Source organism: Capricornis sumatraensis, chromosome 23 (assembly GCF_032405125.1).
Source record: "Capricornis sumatraensis isolate serow.1 chromosome 23, serow.2, whole genome shotgun sequence".
In the NCBI taxonomy this organism is placed as follows: Eukaryota; Metazoa; Chordata; class Mammalia; order Artiodactyla; family Bovidae; genus Capricornis; species Capricornis sumatraensis.
The window spans coordinates 14908348-14932453 of NC_091091.1; the positions used below are offsets into that span (position 1 = coordinate 14908348).

The 24106-nt window shown below is 42.1% G+C and overlaps 1 protein-coding gene across 1 annotated transcript; it reads left to right on the forward strand.

Moving 5' to 3' along the window:
• Positions 1-202: 202 nt before the first annotated feature.
• On the forward strand, positions 203-6087 carry HHEX (hematopoietically expressed homeobox). The gene is made up of 4 exons (XM_068961527.1): positions 203-569; positions 2713-2891; positions 3063-3113; positions 5005-6087. Exons 1-4 carry the CDS (start codon positions 203-205, stop codon positions 5221-5223), a joined length of 816 nt encoding a protein of 271 aa, XP_068817628.1. The 3' UTR covers positions 5224-6087.
• Positions 6088-24106: the final 18019 nt, after the last annotated feature.

Below are 24106 nucleotides of genomic sequence, written 5' to 3' on the forward strand. Positions count from 1 at the left end.
GGGGCGGGCCAAGGGTGGGGGCGGGAGGCGGCTCCCGGGGCTCCGCGCCATTGGCCGCAGGGCCTGGCGGCAGGAAGGGGCCAGAGAGCGCGGCCCCACCCCGCGGCCGGCGGAGCCTATCGCCGGGAGCGCGGAGCGCGGATAAATGTAGCGCCGCGGCGCGGGCCGGCAGCTCTCCGAGGGGCCGGAGCGCGGCGCAGCCATGCAGTACCCGCACCCCGGGCCGGCGACGGCGGCGGGCGCCGTGGGGGTGCCGCTGTACGCGCCCACGCCGCTGCTGCAGCCAGCGCACCCGACGCCGTTCTACATCGAGGACATCCTGGGTCGCGGGCCCGCCGCGCCCACCCCCACGCCCACGCTGCCGTCCCCCAACTCCTCCTTCACCAGCCTCGTGTCCTCCTACCGGGCCCCGGTGTACGAGCCCACGCCGATCCACCCCGCCTTCTCGCACCACTCCGCTGCCGCGCTGGCCGCCGCCTACGGACCTGGCGGCTTCGGGGGCCCTCTGTACCCCTTCCCGCGGTCGGTGAACGACTACACGCACGCCCTGCTCCGCCACGACCCCCTGGGTAAGGCGGCCGGGGTCATGGCGGGGCCGAGCCGGGACGGCGGTGAGGAAGGCGCCACCCGGCAGGTGGCAGCGCCCTGGAGGCGGCGGGGGCGGAGGGGGAGGCAATAGAAAGTTGTGGCAAAAGCGATTGAAAAGCGGCTGCCGGGCGTGCGCGGGGGACCGGAGGCGCGGGCCCCGGCGGCGCGCAGCCCAGGCTGACCGCACCATGACTCAGATTGGTTTTCTGCACCTTGCAGGCGTCGGGGCGCGCGGGCCAGAGCCAGACCGTCGGCGCTGCCGCGGGGGCCGGCGGCCGAAGGAGCCCTGGGGGCGCTTGTCTTCCGGGGCTTTGGGAGGCTCCCTTAGCTGGAGGGACCGGGAAGGCAGTGCCAAGGTGCCCGGGCCGCTCCCCCTGCCCCTGAGGGGCAGGGATAGATGTCGGGCTCCGGGTGGTTACGGGGCTGGACCTGGTTCAACAAGCTTGTGCAGTGAAAGAGCCTGACCCTTTCCGTTCATACAGGAAATCTTGAGTTCTCGATAGGAGTAAATCTGGTTTCAGAAGCTGTTAAGTGTTTTCCTGGCTGCATGAAGCAGACCCTTCCCCCGGAGTAGTGCACGCTGCTGATTATTTTATCGACATCCTCAATACAGACAAATTCAGGAAACACTCGACTTCTGATAGCCGGGATCCGTTTTTCTGATATTGTTCATTTCCTCTGTGTGGGATGTGACTTTATGGCAGCTAAAATAACCAGTTGCTTCCTTTTTTTTTTTTTTTTTTTGAGGCTGTTTTGCACCAGTCTGAATCCTGACGTAAGCAAAATCTCTCAAAAAAACATTGCCCGCTTTCAAAGCGTTTAGCGCAGACCTGCAGACCGACGGACAGACGGACTGACTGACCCACCCGTGTTTGGAGTAGGGAGGGCAGCGCTGACACGTTGGCCGAACGAAGTTTGCGGGACTTATCCCCTCAGTGCGCGCCCTAAGAAATGAGCCACCTGTGAATCGCGCCCGGTGGCCCTTGGGGCCTCCGGGCTTCTGAAGCCTCCGGTACAGAAAACGCGACTCCTTGCCTTGGCCCACCAGGCTTTTACGTCTACTGTCTTATTGGCAGCTTCTGTAGGCACCCTGGAGATAACTGACATTTTAATTAATTGACTTTTTAGTGTTAGCATTATTATGGTGTGGGCCCCTCGCTCAGTTCTCCACCTTCCTTTCTCATCGCTCAGAGACTTTCGGGGGAATTATATTTTAGTGGCTTTTTTTTTTTTTTAAGTTACTGTGTGTTTAATTCCATCCTCGAAAGGTATGATGCTGCAGGCCCGGTGTGGCTCTGTTCGCCTGCTGGGGTCGGAGGGAGACCCTCGGCCCGGCAAGCCTGGGGGCAAACGTTTTCACAGAGCGCGCCCTGGGTTTCCTCGGGACTAAGCAGGAGGAAGCAAAGGGTTTTTCGAGATAGACCAACAGGAAACACATTGACGGAAATGTTGCCATAGCCCACGGGGTGGCTTTAACTGGCCGCCCCCGCCGGCCGGGTGTGAAATCAGAGGGGGGCCTGCGCCCTCCAGCCAGGATTGGAAGCTCCACTGACACCCGTCGCCTGAGCCGGAGGGCTTTCCTGGTCGCCAGCTCGCCGGCCCCTGTCAGCGACGCTTTGGCTAGTGTGACAGACCCTCTCCCCCCAACATAAAGCACACACGGGTCTTTGGAAAGTTTGGTTCACCAAGGGAGAGGACCCCTCTGCAAGTCTTCTAGGCTAATAAAGTTAGTTGTGTATACATTCCGAGAGCGCCTGGTTAAAGAGGTTATGGTATTTTTTAAGCTCAGCTTGTAGTCGATGTTCTTTGGGGGATCAAAATGATTGTATCTGGCTCTGGGTGTGATGGTTGTGTGGGTCTGTGGGCATATGAATGTGACCTTCGTGCATGTGCAGTGTAGGTGTATTCCTTTGAATGTTCCTGTGTCTCCGGGTGTGATGTGTATTAGTGGGAGCCTGTTGGGTCCGTGGCTCAACGGGTATATGTGAATGTGTCTGATTGAGTGCCCAGCAGCCTCCCTTCCCCTTCTTTGTCACCCCCCACCCCCACCCCCAGTGCAGGCTGGTTTACGGGTGGGCCGGGCTGCTTCAGGGCCGCTTCTAACCAAGACGCTCTGGCCCGCAGGCAAACCCCTGCTCTGGAGCCCTTTCTTGCAGAGACCTCTGCATAAAAGGAAAGGAGGCCAGGTGAGGTTCTCCAATGACCAGACCATCGAGCTGGAGAAGAAGTTTGAGACCCAGAAATACCTCTCCCCGCCCGAGAGGAAGCGGCTGGCCAAGATGCTGCAGCTTAGCGAGAGGCAGGTGAGTCGCCTCGCGGGCCGCGGGCCGGGGAGTCTCCTGGGGCCGGGGTCTCGGGGCAGAAGGGAGACAGTGAGGCCACCGGCAGCTGTTTGACTCCTGAACTTCTCCTCGCCTTCCCAGGTCCCTCGGGATTCTGGACTTGTGGCAAGTTTTCTTTCTGTCTTTCTGTAGGTCAAAACCTGGTTTCAGAATCGACGGGCTAAATGGAGAAGACTAAAACAGGTATTGAAATGGTTCTGTTTCTATGGAAATAAATATTTTTACCATGTTATCTCAATGCGGGGCCTGTTGTAGGTTGTATGCAAAAGTCATTTGAGGGACTATTTAACCTCTTCACCTTGATTAAAAAGGCAAATAGTCCTGCTGAAATTCAGGATGAGTTGTTCAGGCGGCAGTAATGCTAAAAGCACCTAATGCAGCTCCTATATCAATTATGCTTGGGTTTTCACACACTGGCTAGTAAAACTCCCAGCTAATTGTTTTATAAACCCCATATGTTGTTTATCTAATTAACGCAGGAAAGATAAAGTAATTGACAGTAAATGACTTAAGCAGTTATCTTTGGGAGAAAATTGTTTCTTTTATTTACACAGCCATAATAAAACCAGGCAGAGCTCAAGGGTAAATATAAGGAAATAAACACCTTTAAGTCTTGTTTGCACTGTTTTTTAGAAGAATTAAATATCAAAGAGTTTTAAAATTATTTTCCTTCTAATTCTAGTTCTTAAAATGAATATAGAAACAGCAAGAGACTACCCAAGCCTGTTTGAAAAGTAGCTTAAACTTTCTAACAGTCTTTCTTCCAGTGACCTTGTTACGTAATATGTGATAAAAAGTAAAGGCTAATTCAGTTTTTAAAGAAGCTCTGTTGACTTAGAGCTAAAGATTTGTTTTTGATGTTCTAATCTGATATTTTCTAAGTTATCTGACAAATGTGGAAGTTTTCACTTACCAGTTTATATAGTTTATAATAAATAAAATTTTTTTTGAAATGAATAGGGAAATTGAAAGCAGTTTGCATTTTCAAATTTAGCAATCATAATTTTTTCATTAAAAACAATGTTACAAAAAACACTTTAAAACAAAATAAAATTCCCATAATTTCATTATTCTAACACAGTTTTTAAAATTTCGAGTTTCCTCTCAATATCTGACCCTTGTAACTTACCACATAATTATAAGCTTGGTAAATCTATTATTCTATAGTCTTGTTTTAGGAAAAAAAAAACTTTAGCAGTATATCATAGTTTTCCATAGTATTTATGTGCATTTTAGACAAAAACAGGATTAAAAATTTATTAACTTATTTAGTTCTTGGTCAAAGGTAGTTTATCAAGGACTTTAAAAATAGTCATTCCTGTGTAATAAGGGAATATTTTCAAGAAATTTCCTCCAGGTTTTAAGTAAATTATAGTTATTTTCCTTTTCAATTGGCAACATTCTTCCAATTCTGCATTTTTCTTAGCCATGATTGTAACTTGCTATACATATTTATGTGTGTATATGTTTGTAAACTTAGTCCAGAAAATGCATAAAAAACAATTCAGTCTAATAATTTTGAAACTTTATCCTTAATGCATTATTTAGCATTCATATTTTTTAAGTGTCTAACTGACAAAATCTTTTAGACACTTAAAAAATATGAATGCTAAATAATGCATTAAGGATAAAGTTTCAAAATTATTAGACTGAATTGTTTTTTATGCATTTTCTTCAAGGTTTAAATATTTGAAGAATAAAGATAGTGTATATCTGTTGTGATCTGATTTCTTTTTCTTCCTAAACTTTTAAGAACCTTGATACCATAGGTCTGGGCTGGAGTTAAGTATTCATTTGACATAATACATTTACAGTTATATTTGTGGTTAGTTGTTTTTATCTGGCAAGAAGAGTATAATTGTTCTCTGATATGACAGGAAGTTTACCTTCCAAGTGAGAAAGAAGCATTTTTTTTATAAATATGTATTTTCTGAATAAAAATATTATACCTGAAAGCACTTGATAAATTAAAAATTAAAAAAGATGATGGAAGATGAAAAAACATTTGATTTATATCTCTCATTTCTCCATATTTCGTCATCCGACCGATCTCCATTTCATCCTCTTCTTTTAGGAGAACCCTCAAAACAATAAAAAAGAAGAACTGGAAAGTTTGGACAGTTCTTGCGACCAGAGGCAAGACTTGCCTAGTGAACAGAATAAAGGTGCTTTGGATAGCTCTCAGTGTTCACCCTCCCCTGTCTCCCAGGAAGACCTTGAATCAGAGATTTCAGAGGATTCTGATCAGGAAGTGGACATCGAGGGCGATAAAGGCTATTTTAATGCTGGATGATGACCACTGACATTGGTGTGTTTGGAAAACTGGGATTTGCTACAGGAAATCTCCTTGGATGAACCTGAAAACTGTATGAGAGAGAGAATCAATTTTCTGGTATTCTGGAAATCTAAAATATTTGGTGCACTGACTAAATAACAAACTCACATTGAAACCTTATTTTTGACTTAAATAGTTTTATATACTGATTTTAGATTGTATGATAAAGGGACTCTTCCCTGATTAAATTCACCCCCTTTTTTAAAAAAATTTTTTTTTCTATTTATAAAAAGTAATTTTGAACTTTTTGGTTAAATTTTTAAGTTATAACTTTAAAGATTTTAATAGGAGCTTCTTGAATGACTTTTCTATAATCGGTTTCTACATCCTACTGAATGGAAAAGCAAAGGAGCATCCCAGATCCAGAGGTGTGCCTTGGAAAGGGGGCCCACAATTCAGGCAGCCTTGGAATATTTCAAAGAAAATGTTACTTACTTATACATTACATTCTTATAGTATTGCCTTAACTCCAAAGCTGTCTCTGAGTTCTTGTCTGGGGGATGTATGTTATCTTTTTGTCAAAAAGATATACACAGTTGATAATCTTTAAATGCTTGTTTTGCGCTATCACTTAGTACCTGTTTGACCAAGGTGTTAAGGGGATAGTACAGTCCAGTTCAAGCAGAGAAACTGACTCATCAGTGACCAAATTTAATCACAGATGAACTAGAAGTAGCAGGTTAATTAAATGTAAGTAGATTGTAGATATGTTTTATATTAAACAATGTTTATAATATAATGTGTATATATAATTGTTCACTGTAAAAAAAAAATGGCCAAAATGTGTTTTTTTTTTTAATGAGTAACTTGTCTATAAAATAAATACGTTGGTGGGACGACTGACCTCGTTGAACCTCTCATTCTTGGATTTGAACAAACCTACCCCTTATCTTACAGCGCCTGGGGTGCTTGGCTGGGCCCTGGGGCTGGGGCGGGGTCGGGTGCAGGGGCGTCTGGAGCGTCTGGCGGTGTGTCTCTCGGCTTCTGGCGTCTCGGGAAGGCGGGTCAGGGCGGCGACTGGTGGCGAGCACCTGGAAGGTAGATGTGGGCCTTTCCCACATCTGGGTTCGCTGAGGGCTGAGTGTGAACGTATGTGTGTGTGTGTGAGTGTGTCTGGAGCAGCGGGGAAGGCCCGCTGCGGATCCGAGCCCTGGACGCGCCAGGCGGCGGGGAGAGGAGCTGCGCCGCCGCCGCAGCGCAGCACCATCGATTCACCTTGGCTCTCGGGCCGGCTTGGCTCGCGGGGCCGGCGGGGCCGCCGTCCTTGACCTGCCTGAGTCAACATGCGTCATCCCTTGGCGGCCGAGTCCAGGTTGGGGGTCCGCTTAGAGGGCTGGGGACCCTGGCCGGTAGGGGGGATGGGGGAAAAGCAGTGTGTGCCACGACAGCGGTTCTCACTCTTCAGTGAACTTCAGAATCTCCCGCGGACCTGGTTGGGGCTCATTGCCCACCCCATCCCCAGACTTTCTGATTTGAGTAGGTCTCAGATGGGTCAGGGAATTTGTCCTCTAACAAGTACCCAGGTGTGTCCAAGCTGCTGGTCAGGGGTTCTAAGGCACTTCTTGTGTGGAAGAAGCAGGTGAAACCCATGATCCCCGCCTCGCCCTTTCTCCTCCCCTCACCCTTGAGGGAGCAGGAGGCTGGCAGCTTTGAGGAGCAGGGAAAAGGAAGATGGGGGGCATTTCGATGGTGGAGAAGGGAGCAGGGCTGAAGAAGAGGTATTGTGAGCTGGGGAGGAAGGAAGTGCTGAGCTGAGGGTGGGTATGGGGCTGAGAAGAAGGGTGGGCAGAGGTTTCTGACTGGCCCAGGTATTGCCAGTTCAGCTGCTTGCCTGACTGAGCCACCAGGTTCCTGACATTCCAGGAAAATGATGAGCGGAGATCTGTGAGGGGAGAGGCCAGAAATCTCTTCCTCTAGCCTGATGCTCCTTGGAGGTCTCTAGTTTTTACGGACTTGGATGCCTCTGGCCTGAGGTCCTGTGAAGGAGTGACTCTGCCCCTGGCCTGGCTTGACCAGGGCTGTGGCCCCCCAGACATGAGCACTCAGGTGAAGAGAGTGAAAAAGTCAGTGCATTTAGGGATGTTACACCTTTTTGCCTCCTGAGATTGCAGGAAGGCCCTTGGAATTACCTGTGAATTTTAATTTCTGAGAAAATTTGTCCTGGGTTCTGAAGCAGACAGGTGTGCACTGGCCTGGAAGCTTAAGGATTTCGGTGGGAGATTTAGTTCTTGGCCTCAGTTTCTTCATCTGTTGAATGAAGATGGTCTAGTTGACCTACATGACCTCTACCAGCCCTTCCTCACCCTCCCAATTCCCAACTCAGTTCTCAGTGGTGGAGTCCAGAGTAGACATCCAGCCAGAGGGTCTCCTTTCTCCTCAGCAGTCAGGTTCCAGGCTCCCTGACCCTGCCTGACAGGTTTCATCAAAGTTTCAAAGGTCATAGTCTCATTTGAAAAGAGGACTGACTGTATCAGAGTTTGGGGAGAACAAGAGGCTTGGGGCCTAATATTGAATTAGAGCAGTCCTGAAATCTGTGTGTGTGTGTGTGTGTGTTTCACTCCTGGAGATAACCTCTGGTTAATGTTTATTCTTGAGAATAACTATCGTGACTATCAGGCTGAGAAATAAAGGCTTATGTATTGATTGACACTAGAAAAATTGAGAAGTGAAGCTCATTTTAAAGTAGACAATCCCTGACACCAGGCCGTTTTCCAGTTTAAAGCTATTCCCAGTTCTCTGAAGGTTGCTCCTATTCTGAATCTAAGTATGTCTTTAACAGTCCAGAGTGTGTTACGTGAAGGAAGTACAGTATTCTCAGGACACAAGTTGGCATTAACTATTTTCTAAAGTGTCCCACTGCAGATTGCCAGTGAATATTTACAAATTCTTCCTACAATCCAGGCATTTTTCATTTGTTTGTCTTTTGGCTATTTCATGTTGAAGCAGCATGTATGACCTTTACAGCACAACTCCTGTCTTGTTTTTAACTCTTTTTATCAGGAGATTCAACTTGAAAACGGTTATCATTTAGCAGAAAGACAAACAGAAAAGCACATTTTGTAAGCAAAACGTTAATGATTGGAAGAATTGCCCTAATTTCATCATGACAGTGTGTGATTAATCCCCTGGGTCATGTACTTATACTTTAAGTTATTCAGTTTGTCAGTCTTTGATATTCAGAACCCTTTCTAACTTAATAGGATATTGATTTTGTTGGATGATGTACTTTGACTCTTTAAACAACATCACTTTTAGGGATGACTAGCTTGCTGTGTAGTATTTTATTTAGAGAACTGTTGCATAAGGTTTCTTTTTCTTACTTTTTATGGTTTTCTCAGGGTGAAAGCTGATAAGACATCTTGTGGGAAAAGAGGAAACCATCTCTGATAGTGAAAGTACCTATTCTCTTTCAACACTTCTGGCAACCTTTTTTTTGGTGTGGTTTCATTGCTGTGAATATTCATTTTAGTTAATGGGGGCAGGGCAGAGATTTAAGAAAATGCATCTAGTCTTGGGGGAAATCCATTTAGCTGGGGACAGAACACACTGACCAAAATTCTCATTCCAGTTATACTACCTTGTAGAAGGCGGCAGGAACTCAAAAACTGACACTTTTGATTTTTTTTTTTTAATCTAATGATCAATGATCCTCTAAATCTGTGACTGGAGTTGATATTTATGTGAATTCTGACAACATGACACATAATTTGGAAAACCACACAATCACTCAGGATGCTTCTAATTAGTTAGGAGTTCAGTATCTTGTAGTAAAAACAACCAGATATTGTACTAACGTTTACTTTTCATCTCTTTGGGTTTCATGAAATTCCAGCTGGAATCTCTCTAACCTGATTTTTATCCCTTGATACGTTTTTCTTGATACTGTTGTTGAATCCAAATGAGAAACACTTTGGAAATTCTTCCACCTACCAAAATATCTGACATCTAAACTCTACAGAGCCGATGTAGTCTACTCCTTCAGATGTAGCTGTAGGGATCCCTTCTCAGGAATCTTACCCAAGCGGATAAGAGCAGGAATGGAAGTAAGGCAGTCGAATCCCCTCCACCTCCCTTGCTGGCTGGGGGCCTTGGGCTGAATTTGCAGCCTCAGTTCCTCGGGGAGGTGAGCGGCTCACCTGAGCGGAGGCATCAGTACCTGGCACACAGTGGGCGTCAGGTGTTCGCCAGAAAAGCTAGAAAGCCCCCACTGAGTCTCTTCTTTTGAGGCAGCTCTTTGATTCGCAGTTGCAGGCGGGAAACCTCTTCAGTCGGATGTACACAAATCTCTCCAGACAATAGAGAGGGCCGCAGGGAGGAGACCTTGGGGCTGGCAAAGGCATTTCCTGTCTGCGAAGGATCTTGACTTTGGCGCATCCGGCGATAGCTAAGAGGTTTTCGAAGCGTCCGAACGTTTTCTCGTTGTGTGTGGCTACTTCTAAAAAAAGTCACTGCCAACTTCAAGCGATTTTCAGATGACAGCTAGTAAGATCATTTCTCGCTTAAAAAAATTTTTTTTAATTTTTTTTTTCTAATTTGGAAGAGTTTGGTATCATTCACAATCTTAAAAATTAAAAAATCTCAGCACTCCAAACATTAGGACAAGAAAGGATTAAGGGTATCCCCATCCTCGCCCCCGTCCCCCAGCCACCATTCGTAGATACTTGTAGAACCGAGAAATGCCTGTTCAGTTTGTCTCCATTAAACTTGTTTACAGTTCACTCTTACACTTTGTGTCCTCTATCCCTTCTCATCTCTCCACCTCCACTTCTTTTTATTTATTCCCTCTTCCTCCATCTCAAGATTACCCTTCCTCATTCAGTTTATTTCCCCATTAACAGAAAATTATCAGTCTCAATTCTTCAGACCTCACAGTCAGGGCTAAGATTCTTTTCCAATACAGAAAAGATAAGCTTTCAGGTGGAAATCCTGAGTTTTACGGCAACGTTGCCAGAGTCCTAATACACTGCCCTCATCCCTCCAAGGACAGATGTTTTAATTCAGCTTTTTTTTTTAAGCCAGGAAAATTCATAATAGTGATGATAATAATCAAAAAATGATAATACTTGTGTCCTCAGGGGTCAGGCATTTGTGCACTAGGGGAGGGTGGGTGGGCAGTGGAGCTGCCCAGGAGATGGTGCAAGAAGGTGTAGGCACAGGATGCCCTGGCAGAGGCTTCTAGAGGTTCTAACGCAGAGAAAAGTAAATGGAGGTAGTGAATATGCTTTCACGCTACTCTCTCCGTTTGTCCCACTCTCTCCTTCCCCCGCCTGGGTCCATAAGTCTGTTCTCTCTCTTCATCTCCATTGCTGCGGGCAAATAGATTCATCAGTACCATCTTTCCAGATTCCCTGTATATGCTTAATATACGATATTTGTTTTTCTCACTTACTTTACTCTGTATACTAGGCTCTAGGCTCATCCATCTTAATAGATAGCCAGTAGGAATTTGCCATATGACTCAGGGACCTCAAACCAGAGCTCTGTGACAACCTAGAAGGGTGGGATGGGGTGGGAGGTGGGAGGGAGGGTCACCAGGGAGGGGACATCCGTATATCTAATGGCTGATTCATGTTGATGTATGGCAGAAGCCAAGACAATGTTGTAAAGCAATTATCCTTCAATTAAAAATCAGTGAATTAAAAAAAGTAAATGGAGGGCTGGTCTAGGGGGAGAGAGAATTATGTTCATAGATTTGGAAGGGAAGGAGGTCAGGGAATAAGTAAGACTAGAATCTTTGGAGGTGTTTGGGTTCCAGCATTTTGGAAAAGGGATTGTGGACTGCATTCTCCCCTTCCAGTCACACAAATCTCTTTGCTTTCGCACTTTGTTCCATCTGGAACTCTCCTTGCTCAGATTGTCTCCTGGCTGGTTCCCTCACCTCCCTCAGGCTTGGCCTTCCCTGGCCTTCTATTTAACATCACAACTCCCTCTTCCCTATTCCCCTCTCACAATTTACTGTTCTCTATTTCCCTTATTACAAATGGGTATACTATTTTAACTTATTTATTTGTCACTTTATTTGTTTCTCATTGAGATGGTATTACCACAAGCATAGGAATTTTTGTGTTTTGTCTACTGCTATTGATCTCCAGCCTGACACATAATAGGTGCTCCATAGTAAATGCCCAATGATTGAATGAATGATCCATAGTAAGTGCCCAATGATTGAATGAATGAATGAACATATGCTGAGCGCTCACTATGCATTAAATATTCTAGGACGACTTCACATATCTTATATCATTTAATTCTCGCAAAGATCCTCTGAGGTGGATGCTATTGTTCGTCTGTTTTCCTGAAGAGGAAACTGTCACCGAGAAGTTAAGCCCAAGACCTCAATTACTATACCAATCAGTGATGTAATGTGAACTTCCTCATTTAATCTGCTGTGCCTCGGACAAGAAAATGGCAACCCACTCCAGTATTCTTGTCTGGGAAATCCCATGGGCAGAGGAGCCTGGCAGTATACAGTCCATGAGGTCACAAGAGTTGGACATGATTTAGTGATTAAACAACAACAAAGTTGGTATCACTTCTAGCCCCAGGCAGTTACAGTTACATTTTCTTCACTTCTTCACCCTTGAGAAGCTATCAAGCCAAGTCTAATTCTAGCTGTAAGAAGATAGTTGAGAGTTTTCATTATTTTAATCTTTTTGCCTTAATTCAAGTCCAGCATTAATTCTGGAAGGGATTACCACACAGTATAGGGGATGTGCAGTTTCTGTGTCTGTAGCACATTTTTCTGTTACACAAGAAGCTAATGAACTGGAGCACCTTCTAGTTTTCTGGGGAAATGAGTATTGTAAAATACACTTTATATTTTTCAAAATGTTAAACAAAAATCTACCCCTGGCCCATATTATTTGGTGTTCCCATTGTAGTACCTGTTTAGTATCATTATATTTCTCCATCTGATCCACTGATGCATGTCCCACAAGGGCCCCTGAACACAGAGCAGCTCAACGGCTTCCTATGGGGCCCCCAACATCTAGCCCCTGGGTTTTTCATGCAGTGAGCTTTTGTAAATATTGTACTACAGAATGAAAGTGAAAACCATGTGCCCTCCCCAACGGAAAGGAGAGACATTGCCCCCCTCCCCAAGCCTTGCACACTCATCGTATTTCCTATTCCTTGGCCATAAGGAACATAGCTTCCCTGGATGGCTCCAGGCACACAGCAGAAAGACAGTGAGGGCTGCAAGTACAGGAGAGAGTCTTTGCTGGGCTTGGTCGTTGGTCGGGGGAGGACATGTTTAGGTCTGTTTAGTGCTTTAAACAAGCACTGAAAGAAGATATTCACCATGTTACCAACATGAAATTTAAGAGGAAGTGCTTCTGTGGGTTTATATTGGCCATCCTTCCCTTAGATTTGGTGATTTCAATTTCCAATTCACACTTCTCAGTTTCAATCAAGAGTTTCATTTAAAATGTACCTCGTTTACTGAAAAATGAGACTATTTGAGGGTAGTCTGTTATTGCTACTGTTTTTTATCAGCATCATCCATTTAGCAAATGGAAGCAAGAAATGCAGATGTTTTTAAATGTTTTCTTAAAGTAGTCCATGACTTGCAAAGAAACAAATGTAGAAGGAACATAAAATATGTTTGCTTCATATTCTGTTTCAAGGTTTTAGCTTCCCTTAGCTGCTTCTGGAATCTGCATTGCTACAGACTTTCCATTAATTGTAAGTTGGGCAGACTTATTCAATAACTGTTTAAAAAATGGCCTTTGAGTGCAGGTTTAGAGGTCTAGAGGAAATGGTTTCCTAGACACCTGCCTCCCATATACTGAGTTGATGGTATGTAGGTGGAAGGGAGTGAGACAGTTATAATGATGTATGGTGCTTCTGATTAGTTAATTGAAGGTAAAATTTTTAGCTTCACCAAGCAATTACCTGATCTCATTAAGGTCTTTAAAGTCACCCAAATGTGACTTTGCCTGAAGCAGCTGCCCCTTGTTTAGATGTTATTTCAGGCATTAAGAGAAACACAATCACAATGTTAATGGTAACCAGAGAATTTAAGTCTGCAATTTCTGGAAAATATATTGTTCTGAATTTTAGTCATTATTCATTATTATCTGAACATGGAACATTAAAATATATTTACATTTGTAGGGTGTTTTACTTTTCAAAAAGTTAAAAAGTATCATGTTTATAAAATATGCTTTTTTAAACTAATGAAAAATTTTTATTATTAACTAAAATTTTTTTTTCTTTTAAATTGTTACTCTTTGGCCGTGCCATGCAGCGTGTTGGATCTTAGTTCCCTGACCAGGGATTGAACCCATGGTCTCCTGCATTGGATATGCAGAGTCTTAATCACTGAACCTCCAGGGAAGTCCCTATGCTATTTTAAATACTTCATCTGAACTTAAAAATTGAATTGCAAAGTTTGCAAACACTTAAAAACAATGATGCTATTCACATATTATAGCTAGACACTTATTTTTCCAAAGACACAATCCATTTGTAATACCAAGACTCCTAGGTACTTGGAAGGAAAGAAGCAGAGAGACCAGGGGCATTGTCAAGAAACAATGACAGCAAATCTTTGCATATCAGGAGGGCTGGGAATATTGGTGACTAAGCTACTACTACCTGTTTTTCCACTCAGGGAAGTTAAACTAAAAAAAAATTGTTTTTTCTAAAAACAGCTTTCCAGGATTAATTTGTTTATGTTTTTACACATGGTTGTTCATGATAAGAAAGCTAATAACAAGTCAAATGAGCAAAGAAGAACCTCAAATTTATTTTATTTCTGGACATAGAGTCTCTCAGTAGTTATAATATTTTTACAAATAACTGACTAAGGCAGACCAGTTTATAGAACTGCCCCCACCAATGCCCTCTTCTCTCCACATTTTCATTCAGGGCCTCGTGTGCCCACTTCATCCCTCAATGTAGTATGATTTGAACGACGATTAAAGTGTCCTGAACAAAGGCCAACATCTGGCACCCCACGCCCAGAATTATCAGCTCTTCCTCACCACTTCCCTCCCATCTCCCCTGGCATCAGGCAGCTGACTCCATCTCTGCCAGGGCTGTGGCTGACCAGCTCTCCTCCTTCCTCTGACCCTGCATTTCCTCCCTTTGCTCCCCCTTCTCTTTCTTTTGTTTTATTGGGAAACAAAAGTTGAGGAGAGTCAGATTGGTTCAGTGAAGTGCCTCTTAAAGAAAAAGGAAAATTATGGTTCTTGAAGTGAAAATTAGGGAAAGTGCCGAAAAATGCCTTGGGATCTTCATAGACCCCTTCTACCCTGGTGGCTTAGATGGTAAAGCGTCTGCCTGCAATGCGGGAGACCCCGGTTCAATTCCTGGGTTGGGAAGATCCCCTGGAGAAGGAAGTGGCAACCCACTCCAGTACTGTTGCCTGGAACATTCCATGGACTGAGAAGCCTGGTAGGCTACAGTCCATGGGGTCGCAAAGAGTCGGGCACGACTGAGCAGCTTCGCTTTCACCATTATCTGAGTAGTTTTTATTCAACTTTGCTTTCAGTTTTTATTACTGGAATTGTGACAGTTTTGTTTTCTACCGCCTGCCTTGTAGATAAGGGCTATTCCCCAGTTACATAAGGATTAAATAGGCTTCAGGGGACTACACCAGGATATAACCTTTTTAAAATCTATCATCTGAATACACGTTAATTTTTCTTGGTTATGAAAACCATCCATTCTCAATGTGAAGTAAATGAAAAATAAAGTGTGCAGAAGAAAAAGAATTGTCACTTGTGATCCCACCATTTAGGGATTCAAGTCTATGGAAACTCTAGGACAATTTCTTTAGTCATTTTCCCAACTAGTTTATATGCTTCATGATTTTAAATTTTGACATCTTTCATCTTAAAATTATTTTTGAATGGTTAAAAATGTAGATAGTAGAAAAGGTAATATGGTCAAAAGTGTCTCTCCTTTTTCTCTTTCTCCCTGCCCCAGCCATCTAGTTGACTATCAGAAGCAATTTCTTAGTGATCTCCTTGGTGGTCTTTTGGCAAAGGTATATATTTTTATACAAACACATTTGTAAAGTAGCTGCTCCTCCTTTGTGTCAGTACAAATCTTAATGTACTATTCATTCTTTCCTAGATCTTGCTTTTCTCCACAGCGAAAGATCTTAAATATTGTCCTATATCAATATACATAGACCTTTTCTTTTTCTTTACTTTTTTTTTGGGTGGTTGGATTATATTTCATTTTATGTCTGAATCCTAACTGATTTGATGTACCATTGAGTGGTTTTCAGCCTTTTGCTCTTACATACAATGCTACAATAAATATCTTGCCTGCATAGAATTTCTGCTCTAAATTACCTAGGACAAATTTCTAGTGTATAGAATTGCTGAGTTGTATGATGTGCATTTTTTACCTGCATAGTTATGCCAATTCACTATCATAAATGTGATTACACTGGGCATTCCTGTGTCTAAAATATTTCATGTAAATATAAGTGTTTTCTTTTATAGATGTCATCTTAATGATTGTATAATAGAGTATATGTTTTTGTGGTGATGTCATATTTCTTAGGAGAAGGCAATGGCAACCCACTCCAGTACTCTTGCCTGGAAAATCCCATGGAGCCTGGTAAGCTGCAGCCCCTGGGGTCACAAAGAGTTGGACACGACTGAGAAACTTCACTTTCACTTTTCTCTTTCATGTATTGGCGAAGGAAATGGCAACCCACTCCAGTGTTCTTGCCTGGAGAATCCCAGGGATGGTGGAGCCTGGTGGGCTGCCGTCTATGGGGTCGCACAGAGTCGGACACGACTGAAGAGACTTAGCAGCAGCAACAGCAGCATATTTCTTAATTCTTTTGTTTTGGGATTGTGTAACATTGTTTTGTTGTTATAACATTTTCCAAGTTGAGCTCAATTTGCATCCATTTCAGTTTAATTCATTCTAGAGCATGTTCATAGAGATGATAAATATTTGATAAATATTGTGAAATTGTTTCCTGGGAAAGTTCTATTAATTTACATCAGTGGAGAACAAAGCTCATTTCACTACACCTTCACCAATGGGGGAGTGCTTTTTTCCTATCTTTAAGTACAGGACAAGAATGGTAGATTAATTTTATGTTTTTTAGTATTAAAAATTAAATTATTTTGTATGCTATTTATTTCGTTTTCTTCTTTAGCATAGTCTTTGCAGCTTAGTCCTTTTCCTATGGATTTACTCGATCTCTTTATGTTGAAGGATGAGACTTTTTGTCTCATTTATTACAGAAATGTTTCTCTTTCTAAAATACATGCTTGTAATTTTGACGTGAAAAATTTTGTGTAGTCAAATATAGCAGTATCTTTATGATTTCTTTTATTTCACTTAAACTTAGAAAGTCTTTCCTCATTCAGAGAGCAAATAAGCATCCAAGTAAAATAAAAAATTTTCCCTAAGGCTCTTCCTTTCCATCCTTCCCCTACCCCCCTTTCTTTCGACATTGAATTCTTTGTAAAATTTTTAATTATTTTTTATTTTTAAAAAACTATGTATTTCTTTGACCGTGCTGAGTCTCTGTTACTGCAGAGGCTTTTCTCTAGGTGCAGAGAGTGGGGGCTGCCGTTCAGTTGCGGTGCACGTGCACAGGCTTCTCATTGCGGTGGCTCCTCTCGTATTGCAGCACAGCCTCTAGGGTGCGTGGGCTTCAGTAGCTGTGGCCCCTGGGTTCTCGAGCACAGACTCAGTGGTTGTGGCCCCCAGGCTTGGTTGCTCCATGGCATGTGGGATCCTCCTGGATCAGGGATCGAGCCTGTGTCTCCTGCATTGAGGATTCTTTACCATTGAACCACCAGGTAAGCCCTTTACGTTGAATTCTTAATCTACTTGTTTATTTTGTCCTACAATATGAGATGTAGATGACACCACTCTTATGGCAGAAAGTGAAGAAGAACTCAAAAGCCTCTTGATGAAAGTGAAAGAGGAGAGTGAAAAAGTTGGCTTAAAGCTCAACATTCAGAAAACGAAGATCATGGCATCTGGTCCCATCACTTCATGGGAAATAGATGGGGAAACAGTGGAAACAGTGTCAGACTTTATCTTTTTCGGCTCCAAAATCACTGCAGATGGTGATTGCAGCCATGAAATTAAAAGACGCTTACTCCTTGGAAGGAAAGTTATGACCAACCTAGATAGCATATTGAAAAGCAGAGACATTACTTTGCCAACAAAGGTCCGTCTAGTCAAGGCTATGGTTTTTCCAGTGGTCATGTATGGATGTGAGAGTTGGACTGTGAAGAAAGCTGAGAGACGAAGAATTGATGCTTTTGAACTGTGGTGTTGGAAAAGACTCTTGAGAGTTCCTTGGACTGCAAGGAGATCCAACCAGTACATCCCAAAGGAGATCAGTCCTGGGTGTTCATTGGAAGGACTGATGCTAAAGCTGAAACTCCAATACTTTGGCCACCTCATGTGAAGAGTTGACTCATTGGAAAAGACTCTGATGCTGGGAGGGATTGGGGGCAGGAGGAGAAGGGGATGACAGAAGATGAGATGGTTGGATGGCATCACCGACTCGATGGATGTGAGTTTGAGTGAACTCCAGGAGTTGGTAATGGACAGGGAGGCCTGGCGTGCTGCAATTCATGGGGTCGCAAAGAGTCGGACACGACTGAGCGACTGAACTGAACTGAACTGAACTGAACAATATGAGATGAGGCTGGAGACGGGAATGACAACCCATGCCAGTATTCTTACCTGGAAAATTTCATGGACAGAGAACCCTGGTGGGTTACTGTCCATGGGGTTGCACAGAGTCGGGCACAACTGAGTAACTAACTATGAGATGAGGAACCAAATTAAAAATTTCCCTCAAGTATCTAACCAATATTCAGTAATAATTCATTCAATAATCCTCGCTTTGGGGCCCTTTTCCTATATTAAATATCTAAAAATATGTTGGTTTCTGGACTAATACAGTGTTCTTACAATTTCATTTATGTACTTCATGTATCTGTGGCTGGCCATAAGGAATAGAACTAGCATTTTGCAGCAGAAGGAAGAGATCTCTTACTCATCCTCACATATAGTCAGCTTTCTCCTTCCAAGGTGTGGGCCAGCTTTTGCGTAGACAATAGCTAGCATTCAATTCTGGAGCAGGCAATGGCACCCCACTCCAGTACTCTTGCCTGGAAAATCCCACAGACGGAGGAGCCTAGTAGGCTGCAGTCCATGGGTTCGCTAAGAGCCGGACCCGACTGAGCGACTTCACTTTCACTTTTCACTTTCATGCACTGGAGAAGGAAATGGCAACCCACTCCAGTGTTCTGGCCTGGAGAATCCTAGGGAGGGGGGAGCCTGGTGGGCTGCCGTCTATGGGGTCGCACAGAGTTGGACACGACTGAAGGGACTTAGCAGCAGCAGCAGCAGCATTCAATTCTATCTAGGTCTTCCTGCTCATTACCGTTATACCACAGATTAAAGGACTGTCAGAATGTACGAAGCACCAGATTGAAGAAGCCCGGAATTAGGAATCTTTATGTGTCTCACTATCTGAATCCTCTGACATGGAAGAGCTGGTGCCCTGCTTACCAGTCCACTCATATTTTAAATTATACTATTTCAGTGTTGTATTGGGCAAAACCTTAGATTTAAAAAAAATAGCTAACACCTACTGCAGGGTTTTTTTTTTTCCATTTTTCTAATCATCATTAATGTTCTCAGTAAAGTTAAATATTTTCTAGATATAATTCATACTCAAATTTTTATTGAGACAAACGATACCTACCATGAAGTTAATCTTTATAGAGTGAGCAATTCAGTGCCATTTAGTACATTCCCAGTGTTTTATAACCACCATCTTTATTCTGTTCCAAACCATTTTTATTTTTCTGAAATAAAACTCTGTACTCATTAAGCAAGCCCTTATTCTCCCTTGCCCCCTGACCCTGGTACCCACTAGTCTGCTTTCTGTCTCTATGGGTTTATCCATTGTAGATATTTCACATAAATAGAATAATACAATATGTAGTCTTTTTGTCTAGCCTCTGAAACTTTAGCATAACATTTTTGAGGTTCATCTGTGTTGTAACATATATCAATATGTCATTCCTTTTTGTGGCTAAATAATATTTTTGGTATATACTGCAATTTGTTTATAGTTGTCAGTTAATAGATGTTTGGGTTGTCTCTACCTGTTGGTTATTGTGAATGGTGCTACTATGAACATGTGTATTCATGTGTTTATTTGAGTACTTGCTTTTAATTCTTTTGGGTATATATGCAGGAGTGGAATTTCTGTGTCATATGGTAATTCTATAATTATTTGAGGAACTGCCAAAATGTTTAGCATAGTGGCTGCACCGTTTTATATTCCTACCAGCCATGTATGAGGATTCTGATTTCTCCATCTTCACAGAACTTGTTATTTTCCTTTTTCATTTTTTATTATAGCCATCTTTGTGGTGTGAAGTGGCATCTTGTGGTTTTGATTTGCATTTCTCTAATGACTGATGATGCTGAGCATCTTTTTATGTGCTTGTTTGTAATTTATATATTTTCTTTGGCTAAAATGTCTATTCAAGTCCTTTTCCCATAAATTGGGTTGTTTGTCTTTTTGTTGTTGAGTTGTAAGAGTTCTTTACATATTCTGGATGAACTAATTATGTCATTTACTAGAGCTTTTTATCAGATATATGATTTGCAGATGTTTTCTCCCATTCTGTGGGCTGTCTTTTCATTTTCTTGATAATGTCCTATGTACAGAAAAACTTTTTAATTTTAATGAAGTCAAATCTATTGTTTTCTTTTGTTGCTCATGCTTTTGATGTCATATCTAAAAATTCATTGCCAAATCCAACGTTATAAAGATTTATCTCTATGTTTACCTTAAGAGTTTTATGGTTTTAGCTCTAATATCTCAGTCATTAATGTGTTGGGTTAATTTTTGTATGTGGTGTGAGGAAGGTGTTCAACTTCATTCTGTTGTAGGTAGATACCTAGTTTTCCTGGCACCACTTGTTGAAAAAATTATTCTTTCCCCATTGAGTGGTCTTGGCGCCCCCATTGAAAAGCAATTGGCCATAGATGTATGGGTATATTTCTGAGCTCTCAATTCTATTCCATTGTTCTATGTCTGTCCTTGTGCTAGTATCACACTGTTTTGGTAACTGTAGCTTTGTGCTAAGTTTTGAAAATGGTAAATGTGATTCTTCCAACTTTTTTCTTTTTTTGCATCATTGTTGTGGCTGAGAGTTTGTTATATGCCGGATGCTATTATAAACTTTAGCACACATTATGTTATGTAATTTGTGACAACTTTGTAATGTACATATTAATATCCACATTTTGCAGGTTAAGTGATTTGGCCAAGGTTACAGATTTGGTGGTTAGTTATAGGATTAAAACTAAAATGAACTCCAGAGCCTACTTTCTTAAAGACTACACATACTGTTTCTGCCAAAGATGAAAGATCACTGTAACTTAGTGACACTGTTTTCTTTAGGTAAAAGGCTAGAAATCTGTCTGTCCTATGAACATTTCTCATTTGCTAACTCACAGTCAGGCTAACCTGGCTGTATGGAACAGATATACTGAAATCCATTATTCTTCTTTGCATTTAGTAATTAATTTTTAAGGTTTGTGACTGCTCAGACAGCTTTGCATCTTCCTCTGTCTTCCTCTTTTTGTGATCTTATTTTTTCAGATGGATGTTGTGAGGTTATTTTCTATTTTGAGATAATTACACAAATCTGATTTATTACCACAACAGCTCAGAAGTGGTTCCTGTTCAAACCCTTCCACACTGTCAATACTTAAGATTCTGTCATTCTCCTTCACAGGACAGGAAACTATTGAGTATGGGTGATACTCAGTAATGTGTTTTGAACTGAACTGCTGTTGAAAAAATATCAGCCTCCTTAGATGTGTCAAAGCAAATATGAAGATTTTGCCATCATATATGTGTATGACGTTGAAAGCAAATACACAAAGCATACTGTATTGGCAGGCTGTTTCTATGTCTTTGATGTAATATTTATTTATTATTTACATTCAGTAAGATTATTCACTCTTTGCCATATACATCTGTGTTTTGACAATACACTATTGTATAAGCACTAGCACACAGGATAGAAAACAGTTACATCACCCCCCAAAATTCCCTCCTCCTCCTGCCCCACTTCTCACCCCCAGTCCCTGGTATTCACTAATTTGCTCTCTGTTTGTATAGTTTTTCCTTTTCTAGAATGTCATATACATGGAATCATATAGTGTGTTGCCTTTTGAGTGCAGCTTTTTTCATTTAGCATAATGCAGTTTTGATTCATCCGTGTTCTTAACTTTTAGAAATAGTTAGCTTCTCTTACTGCTGAGTAGTATTCCATGGTATGGATGTCCCATATCCATTTACCATCTGAAGGATGTTTGGATTGTTTCCAGTTTGGGGAAATTACAAGTAAAGTTTCTATAAACAGTTCACGTAAAAGTTTTTGTGTGATTGTAAATTTAATTCTGGAGTTACATAATAAATGTGAGTTTAACTTAATGAGAAACTGCCAAACTGTTTTTCACTTTCTTAGAGCTGTTGTAACAAATTATCACAAACTTGATGGCTTAAAACAACAGAAATGGGTTGTTTCACAGTTCTGGAGCCTAGAAGTCTGAAATTGGTTGGCAGGGCCATTCTCCTTTTGAAGACGCTAGGGGAGAATCCTTCTTTGCCTCTTCCTAGATCTGATGGCTCCTGGTGGTCCTGGCCATTCCGTGGCTTTCAGCTACATCACTTCAATCTCTGTCTTAGTCCTTCCTATCATCTTCTTCTCTCATGTGTCTTTCTGTGTCCTTTCCGCTTTTTTCAAGAGGGCCCACTCTAATCAATCATTGCTGGGAAAAACTGAAGGCAAAAGGTAACAGAGGATGAGACAGTTAGATAGTATCACCAACTCAGTGGACATGAGTTTGAGCAAACTCTGGGAGATAATGAAGGACAGGGGTCACAAAGAGTTGTACATAACTTAGCAACTGAACCACAACAACTGATCAGTTACGACCACATCTTAGCTAATTTTATCTACAAAGACCCTACTCAAATAAGGTCACACTCTGAGGTTCAGAGTAAATGTGAATTTTGGCAGGTGGAGGAAGAAACACTTATTCAATCCACCATAGTGGCTATGTCATGTTGCATTCCCACCTGCAGTATGTGAGCATTCCTGTTGCTTCCAATCCTTACCAACTTATTATTGTTAAAAAAAGAAGTTAAGAGCCATTATAATAGTGTGCTGTCTCATTGTGGTTTGAATATGGATTTCTGTCATGACTAATAATGTTGAACATCTTTTCATGTACGTATTTTCCATTTGTATATCTTCTTTGGTGAAGTGTCAATTCAAATCTTTTCCCCATTTTAAATGCTTTGTTTTTTCTGTATTGAGCTTTGAAGATTCTTTATATATTCTGGGTATAAATCCTTCATCATCATGCAGATATTTTTCCCAGGCTGTGGCTTGTCTTTTCATTTTCTTAACAGTATTTTTTCATAGAACAGAATTTTAGAATTTTGATAAAGTCCAATTTATCAATTTTTTTCTTTTATGGCTTACAATTTAAATGTTGTATCTAAGAACTCTGCCTAATTCGAGGTCACAAAGTCTTTCTCTTGATGTGTGTTTGAAGCAATAAAGATTTTTAAAGGGACTTCCTTGGTGGTCCAGTGGTTAAGCCTCCAGGCTTCCACTGCAGGGGACATGGGTTTGATCCCTGGTCAGGGAACTAAGATCCCACATGCAGTGCAATGTGGGCAGGAAAAAAAAAATTTTTTTTTAATTGAAGTGTTGTTTATTCAAACTGCCATCCTAACTTCTGCTACAGAGCAAAGTGACTCACTCACACCTTTTTTCATATTCCTCTCCATTATGGTTTATCACAGGATATTGAATACAGTTCCCTACACTACACAGTAGAACCTGGATGTTTATTATCTCATATATACTGGCTTGCATCTGCTAATCCCAAACTTTTGATCCTTCTTTTCTCCACCCATCTCTCTTGACAACCACGTCTGTTCTCTATGTCGGTGAGTCTGTTTCTACTTTGTGGATATGTTCTTTTGTGTCACATTTTAGATTCCACATATGTGACACACTATGATATTTATCTTTCTCTTTCTGACTTACTTTGCCTGGCATGACAATCATGTTCATCCATGTTGTTGCAAATGGCACCATTTCATTCATTTTTATAGGTGGGTAAGATATGGTTCCAAATAGGAAGAGGAGTACGTCAAGGCTGTATATTGTCACCCTGCTTATTTAACTTACATGCAGAGTACATCATGAGAAATGCTGGGCTGGAAGAAGCACAAGCTGGAATCAAGATTGCCGGGAGAAATATCAATAACCTCGGATATGCAGATGACACCACCCTTATGGCAGAAAGTGAAGAGGAACTCAAAAGCCTCTTGATGAAAGTGAAAGAGGAGAGTGAAAAAGTTGCCCTAAAGCTCAACATTCAGAAAACGAAGATCATGGCATCCGGTCCCATCACTTCATGGGAAATAGATGGGGAAACAGTGGAAACAGTGTCAGACTTTATTTTTGGGGGCTCCAAAATCACTGCAGATGGTGATTGCAGCCTTGACATTAAAAGACGCTTTCTCCTTGGAAGGGAAGTTATGACCAACCTAGATAGCATATTGAAAAGCAGAGACATTACTTTGCTGACTAAGGTCCGTCTAGTCAAGGCTATGGTTTTTCCTGTGGTCATGTATGGATGTGAGAGTTGGACTGTGAAGAAAGCTGAGTGCCGAAGAATTGATGCTTTTGAACTGTGGTGTTGGAGAAGACTCCTGAGAGTCCCTTGGACTGCAAGGAGATCCAACCAGTCCATCCTAAAGGAGATCAGTCCTGGGTGTTCA